Genomic DNA, 7,867 nt, shown 5'->3' on the forward strand with positions numbered 1-7,867 from the left:
TTCCCTGCACTTACCCCCTCTTCTTTCATCCACTGACCCACCGGCCTCTCCGGATAGTGTGTTAAGTAAGAAGGAGAGCGCCCTCTGCAGCGGCCATGAGGAAATGTCAAATGCTGTGCACTTGTGCATTGCTGGTAAGAAAAGATTTGCAAAGCATTTACTCAGCAGTAATCCGTCATTTTCAAAAGTGTCCAGGTTATCATCTAAAATAACTCTTTAAAGGGTTGTATTGGTATGATTTTCATCATGGTTGACTTTCGTTATTGGGTGTTTTGATTGGTTAAACGACATGAACCATGAAATATATTTTGATTGGTTACTTGGTTACTATCTGTAGTAATATTTCCTGATGAAGAACTACCGTACCCATAATCCTGAAGAAATATCCACCAATCAGAGAAGTCGCTTTATATTGTACACATAGTTCATACTTCCACTGAGTCTCTTTCATGACTCATTATTGGTATAAAATAAATGTGTAGGCTGCAGACTGTCCATACATAGCCATTCATTTATCCCATTTTTATTTTCTTAATGAAGACACAATCTGACCAAATGATGATTTAAAAAAAAAAAAAGAAAAAAAAAAGGCAGTTTAAAATTGTGTGAGATTTTGGTTTATTCACCACAGCAAGAGTAATTTCCCCTGACATTCTTAACCCAAATGATCTTATGTTCCCTGCAGATTCTAATCAGTCAATCATATATAATATCAATTAGTGGAGCCAGGAATGAAAGTTGTCCTGAAGATGAATACCTGAGTAAGAATGGATTCTGCTGTAATAAATGTCATGCAGGTAAAGCAAAAGTAATTCAACACTTTAGGTTATAGACCTGTAATGTGTAAAGAGAACTGTTCTTTATGTCCAGATTATGTCCTTTCATTAATTATTAAATGATGTGACTGAAGAACACTTGTCATATAATCAAAGCTGTTAGCATTTAAAACAGGTTATATGGATAATATAGCAACAGGGTGTGTTTTCCAATGAAATCTTTTGCTCAGCTTTTATAGATGTTTTTTTTTCTCCTCCTTTATGTTTCCTACTTTAGGGTTTAAGCTGAAAGCGGAATGCCCTAAACCAGGCATGAAGTCAGAATGTGTGAAATGTGAGGATGGAACCTACCTAGATCAACCAAATTACTCTCCAAACTGCTTCAGATGCCAGAAGTGCAAACGTAATGCCATTGTAACTTTTCGTATTTCATGTTTTAAGCGATAGTCCACCCAAAAATGAAAATTCTGTCATCATTTACTAGATCTGCATTACATTCTTTCTTCTGTGGAACACACAAGATATTTTGAAAAATGTTGTAACAGTTTTTGTCCTTACAATGATTGTCAAAGGGGTACAAAGCAACATTGGCATGACATCCACTGACTTTTTATCGACAAAAACCTATATTTTTCAAAATATCTTGTTTTGTGTTCCACGGAAGAAAGAAAGTTATAAATGTTTGGACAAACATGCAGGTGAGTAAATTATGACAGAATTTTCATTTTTTGACAAAAGTATCCGGTGACCTAAAATCTTTACACAACCAATTAATTTGATTTTTGCTATGTTTTTATATGTCTTTCATCTGTGACTTATCCACAGACAATTCCAAAGAGTCATCAGAATGTACGCACAAAACCAATAGGGGGTGTGAGTGTATGAAAGGATATTACAGAATGAAATTAAGCCATACGGACTGGGAATGTTATCGCTGTAAGCCGGTGTGTGGACCTGGACAGGTGAAAACTGGAGATTGTAAGTTCCTCAAGCTTAATAAAGCTTTATAAATTAAATAAAGTTATATATTAATCTTGTATTTACACTATAGGATACCCTTGGTTAATGTTTCTATTTTTGTCAGGTGGGGGAGAACAGAATACACAGTGTGAGTGCGAAAAAAATCATTACCCTACCAAGAATAATAAATCCTGTGAACTATGCATCAAGTAAGTCGGACTCTTCAGCCCTGCTGGCACTTGTTTTATTTGTCAAATTTTATGTTAGAGTATTCCCTGCATGTCGTTGCTGCTCATCCGCATACACTCCAGCACATATATGTCCCATCAAGCACTGAAGTGTATTGAATTAGCCCATGAAGAATATTTTTAGGCTAATTAACAGAAAAATGAAGAGATCTGAATAACATTAAACATAATAATCAATATGTTTAGTAAAGTTTTCTCTATGCCCTATAGATGTCAGACGGGCTGTGAACACTTGTGCATATCCAGCACTCCAATAATCCCCATTAAATCCGCCAAACCAACAACTCCATCAGGTGAGTACTGATCAATGTCCGATCCATCCAAAATTTGTATCCCTCAGAGACAGAAATTATGAGTCAGTTGTTGATGTCTGTTAGCGCTTTCCACATATTGAGAATGCCAAACAGGCAACTCTTTGGAAACTATGAATTTAGAATGTATCGATAAAGAGAACCAGGACAAATCTTTGAAAAACATGAGTAATCTTGGGAAGTCCCTAGCGTTCATGTTCTTTTGAATTTGCCCTGCCGTGACTAAGCAAAGTCTATCTGCGGTCCAAAAAACAACATGTGTCTTCAGGCATGTTGAGAGGTAATTTTAATTTGTGTGTTTCTCATCACATTATTCTTTCAGACACATTACCTCAAATACTGGTTCCCGTTTGTGCATGTATCACGGTAGTAGCTTTGGGAGTGTTTATGTTGTATGAAGGCCTCAGACTTTGGAGGAAGAGGAATCATGCTTTGTCATCGCAGAAATCATCACCTGCTCCCGAAGGACAGGTAAAATTCTTGATTAACCTATGACAAACACTGGCTTAGACACCACACCGTTCTTCTCCTCAGCATGAATGATTCACTTTTTTATGTTAAACACAAACAAAAATTACTGTACTGCTGTTTTCTCAGAAGATGATTCAGTTTTCATGATAAATACTAATACGTATACTTTTTCGCAAGGCTCCTATACATTTGGACTCTCAACCGACCTAATTTCCCATAATAAAAATAAAGACAATTAATAACAACAATATAGCACTAATTTCTTTAATAAATAATGCTAAACTGGTACTATATATGCAGTACATACAGACCAACATTTAAAATTTTGGGGTCTGTAAAACTTTTTTGAAAGAAGCCTCTTATGCTCACCAAGGCTTATTTTACTCTATTAAGTAACAAATATATACAAATATATATTTTTAAATAAATAAATAAGATAATTTATTTTAAAAGAAAATAACTTATAATTTATTCCAGTGATGGCAAAGCTAAATTTTCAGTCTTCAGTGTCACAAGATCCTTCAGAAATCATTCTAATATGCTGATTTGGTGTTCAGGAAACATTTATTATTATTATCAATGTTAAAAACAGTTGTGCTGGTTAATATTTTTGTGGAAACCATGATGCCTTTTCTTCAGGATTCATTGATGAATAGAAAGTTTATTTCATTTATTTGAAATAGAAATCATTTGTCTCATTGTAAATGTCTTTACTCTCAGTTTTAATATGCAGTTAATGCATTTTTGCTAAATAAAAGTATGTATTGTATCCTTTACATGCAATCTGCAAGCAATCACATCATTACCACATGACACAAGCTGATTGGCCTCTGCTGATCCTGCAGCCAATGAGATTGCTTGTTCAATATTTAAATAGTCTGGTTCATTGTTTGCTGTAAGCTAGTCCTGCAGCATGCTATCGGGGTTCCCCTGAAACCCTCCACCTCCCCCAGCTCCACCTGCCTAGATCTGCTACAGGATTTATGTATGTCTATTTACAGCGTTGGGGAAGGTTACTTTTAAAAGTAATGCATTAAAATATTGCGTTACTCCCTAAAAAATTAATTGTGTTACTTAGTTACTTTTTTATGGAAAGTAATGCATTATGTTGCTTTTGCGTTACTTTTTCTCATCTGGGCTGTTTGTTTGTTTTTAAAACAACAAAAAAGTTCTATTTTTGGCTAATGTAAAGGCCCTGTCATACCAAAAGTGAAATGAATAAGCCTCACGCTGAAGGAAATGCAAATTCAGTGTAGCAGATCTAGTCCCCCAAGACCAAATGCATTAGCATTGCCACATAACATGCTAAAACTATTCTGAGAGTTGTTAACTTAACTTGTTATTTGGGTGGAGAATGAACCATTTAGCTTGTTAAAGGATTAGTCCACTTTTAAATACACTTTTCCTGATAAATTTACTCACCCCCATGTCATCCAAGATGTTCATGTCTTTTTTTCGTCAGTCGAAAAGAAATGAAGGTTTTTGATGAAAACATTCCAGTATTATTTTCCTTACAGTGGATTTTAATGGCTACCAACAGGTTGATGGTCAAAATTACATTTTCAGTGCAGCTTCAAGGGCTTTAAATGATCCCAGACGAGGAATAAGGGTCTTATCTAGCGAAACGATCAGTCATTTTCGACAAAAATACAACCGTTTATGCTTTATAAACAAAATATCGCCTTGAACGTGCTTTCCGCTTCCGCATTCTTCATAACGCTTACGCTGAATGTCCTACGTCTTCCCTATTCAACTTACGGTAAAAAACGAAACTGGCGCCGCGTTCGTTCCGTAAGTAGAATAGGGAAGGCATAGGACATACAGCGTAAGCGTTATGAAGAATGCGGAAGCGGAAAGTACGTTCAAGGCGATATTTTGTTTATAAAGCATAAACGGTTGTATTTTTGTCGAAAATGACAGATCGTTTCGCTAGATAAGACCCTTATTACTCATCTGGTATCTTTTAAAGCCCTTGAAGCTGCACTGAAACTGCAGTTTGGACCTTCAATCTGTTGGTAGCCATTGAAATGCACTATATGGAGAAAAATCCTGGAATGTTTTCATCAAAAACCTTCATTTCTTTTCGACTGACGAAAGAAAGACATGAACATCTTGGATGACATGGGGGTGAGTAAATTTATCAGGAAAAGTGTATTTAAAAGTGAACTAATCCTTTAACTTGAGCTTTGGTTGAAGTTAACTTTGAATGTTGGATTTTTGTTTAATGCATATTAATTATTGTAAATTTTTTAAAAGAGTAAGATTACCCCTGCAGTACCTTCATAGAACCAATGTATATTTTTTTCAAGATCATGTGATGTGTTATATCTTATTTGACTGGTGACTGGACTGTGTGTGTGTGTGTGTGTGTGTGTGTGTGTGTGTGTGTGTGTGTGTGTGTGTGTGTATAGACATAGAATCACCAAGAGTTGGATATGACTGAAATGGTTAATGAATGATTGTTTTATGCATGTTATTAAGTAATTATCATTCTTTTTTATGTTCTCCACAGACATTGATTATCATACCACCAGACAAAATAAATGAGAGTGTTCCTTCTACAAATCAGCCGTGCGAACCCGAACAGAACAGAAAACTCCCAGACTGCGTCCCAAGAGAGATCAAAAGTATGTCTGTGTGTATTTGTTTCTACACACAAATCCCTTGAGGCTTGAGTAATGACGGTTAAAGATGATTCATGACTGTTGTCTTTCTCTTCCCATTTCTGTCTCTTGTAGTTCACGAGTTCTTCTATTTTGTGCTGGATGAGGTCCCTGTCGGACGATTTAAAGAATTTGTACGTCGGCTTGGCGTTTCTGAGCAGAACATTGAAAGGGCAGAACAGGACCACAGGAAGTACAAGGATGCCCAATACCAGATGCTGAAGGTTTGGAGTGACAGTGGCAGTGGAGGAGGGAGCAATGTTTTGCCATATCACCGCATCCAGATGTTCATCGAAACACTGAGGGACATGTATTTGGTTAACTGTGCAGACAACATTGAGAACAGGTTCCTTTCGCAGGACACAAGCGCTTCATAATGAGGAGATTCATAATGAGCGCTTCAATGAGCCATTGGAGGAGAATGAGGCATTAACAGAGATCTTATCCTTCCACTGAATTCCATTGGATTCATTTGAAGGAAGTGCGTCTACAGCTGTATTACTGGATAACACCATGTCATATGTCCAGTTGTCTGAAGATTTCACACTAAAATGTTTTTATGAACATGCATATATTCTTGTAGTATGTATGTATGTAGTGTTGTGTGAAAATATTTCATTAAGGCTTTTTCTAGTGCAGTTAAAGTTTATATGATCAAGGGTGGTGGGGTGGTTGGGGTTTGGGTTGTCATTTTTTTTACAAATTTAATGGAGTTGATATAATCATGGATATTCTCTGCCAGTTCTCCTTATAATAGCACAAAACGTACAAAAACATCCAGTTCACATTTCACCATAATATATATATATATATATATATATACACTACTGTTCAAAAGCTGGAGATCAATAAGGTTTTTTATGAAAAGACAATCTTTTTTGAAAGAAGATTATGTTCACTAAGGCTGCATTCATTTGATCAAATTATTGTGAAAACAATATTGTGAAGTATTATTTCAGTTGAACTTAACCATTTTCATTTTTAATATAGTTTAACATTTTATTCATTCTTATGATTTTTAGCAGCCATTACTCCAGTCTTCAGTATTACTTTAAGAAATGAGGAAGTTTCTTTTTTGGGGGTGAAATGTGACCTGATCATGTTCTTGATATGTTTTGTGAGATATGTAACCCTGGACAACAAAACCAGTCAAGCATATGGCCAATAGCCAACAATACATTGTATGGGTCAAAATGATTGATTTTTCTTTTATGCCAAAAATCATTAGGATATTAAGTAAAGATCATGTTCCATGAAAATATTTTGTAAATTTCCTACAGTAAATATATCAAAAATGTATTTGTGTGAGTGGATATGCAATGCTACTTTAAAGGCGATTTTCTCAATATTTCGATTTTTTTTTTTTGCACGCTCAGATTTAGTTGTATCTCAGCCAAATATTGTCCTATCATAACAAACCATACATCAACGGAAAGCTTATTTATTCAAGATGATGTATACATCTCAATTTAAAAAAATTGACCCTTATGATTGGTTTAGTGGTCCCGGGTCACATATACCTAATAATCCCTTCAATTGTATAGAATTAACGTTAAACTCTCTTTAATTGCATTTGTATTGCCATATGCTTTATCATTCCATAGCTTTCTCATGGGATTTTAATATGGTGCTTCAGCAAAAATAATAGCATTAAAATGCATGTGCAAATATGAAGCTTATTTGATCACAGATTTTTTTGTATCAACCTTTCAAGGTAAATCTTGTAGATTTGTTAGCTGAATTTGCTAAAGGGTGAATTTAGCATTTTCTGCTTTTCAGGGTTTTTTTCCCCTGTTTTTCTTTTTTTTTTCCAAGTGTTATTACACACATATTTGGCTCATGTCCCCCAGGCAGCTTTGGGTTTTTGTTTTTTAATTAAACTTTTATTAACCTGGAAAGCAGGCCTCTTGCTTCAGAAGAGTCATCTGTTCATCAGTCGTCAAATTTTCATTTTCTTTTCATCTTGTTTTCATACCAGCAGACTTGGGTTTTTATACTTTTACTTTCCATTCTTTATGTTTAGAAATGTGTTATATAATATACAAGCTAACTTCTGCGCATTCAAATCTCATGAGCCAATTAGAAGCATTTATTTTTGCTTAGATGTCCCAAAAATGAACATTAGCAAAAAATGTTTTGCTAGCCACCGATATGCACTTTTTCTTTTTAAATGGACAACTGTAGAATAAACAATATGGTGACTTTTTGTATAAAAATGATATCAAATGATGTACGTACACACACACATCTTCCACAAATAAACTTTTTATATTTTGAAGTCATATGTGTAATTTCAATGCTTTTCATTCAAAGTGATTCCCATTAAAATGACTGTTAGTAGCCTCTCTTGAGAAAACCTGGAAGTTCAAGCTTTAATGAAAGGGCTCACCAGCACTAAATCTATTAGTGTTTTGTTAGCAGACCCTGAACCACTAGAC

The 7,867-nt window shown here is 35.1% G+C and overlaps 2 protein-coding genes across 3 annotated transcripts in view; one reads left to right on the forward strand and one right to left on the reverse strand.

The window, feature by feature from the left end:
• The window catches only part of cd27 (CD27 molecule), a 22,534-nt gene extending 22,224 nt beyond the window's left edge, over nt 1-310 (reverse strand). For both annotated transcript variants that reach the window (XM_048154305.1, XM_048154304.1), the window contains exon 1: nt 15-310. The gene's annotated coding sequence lies outside the window, so the exon portion shown is untranslated. The remainder of the gene's footprint in view (nt 1-14) is intronic.
• Nucleotides 1-6,688, forward strand: part of tnfrsf1a (tumor necrosis factor receptor superfamily, member 1a) — a 7,271-nt gene extending 583 nt beyond the window's left edge. The window contains exons 2-10 of the mRNA XM_048154299.1: nt 58-134; nt 686-797; nt 1,054-1,179; nt 1,602-1,754; nt 1,861-1,945; nt 2,195-2,277; nt 2,618-2,766; nt 5,279-5,393; nt 5,505-6,688. Of these exons, the coding sequence (XP_048010256.1) occupies nt 96-134; nt 686-797; nt 1,054-1,179; nt 1,602-1,754; nt 1,861-1,945; nt 2,195-2,277; nt 2,618-2,766; nt 5,279-5,393; nt 5,505-5,806 (1,164 nt within the window). The 5' untranslated portion in view covers nt 58-95 and the 3' untranslated portion in view covers nt 5,807-6,688. The remainder of the gene's footprint in view (nt 1-57; nt 135-685; nt 798-1,053; nt 1,180-1,601; nt 1,755-1,860; nt 1,946-2,194; nt 2,278-2,617; nt 2,767-5,278; nt 5,394-5,504) is intronic.
• The last annotated feature ends 1,179 nt before the right edge of the window (nt 6,689-7,867 follow it).

Source organism: Megalobrama amblycephala, linkage group LG13, assembly GCF_018812025.1.
Source record: "Megalobrama amblycephala isolate DHTTF-2021 linkage group LG13, ASM1881202v1, whole genome shotgun sequence".
Classification (NCBI taxonomy): Eukaryota; Metazoa; Chordata; class Actinopteri; order Cypriniformes; family Xenocyprididae; genus Megalobrama; species Megalobrama amblycephala.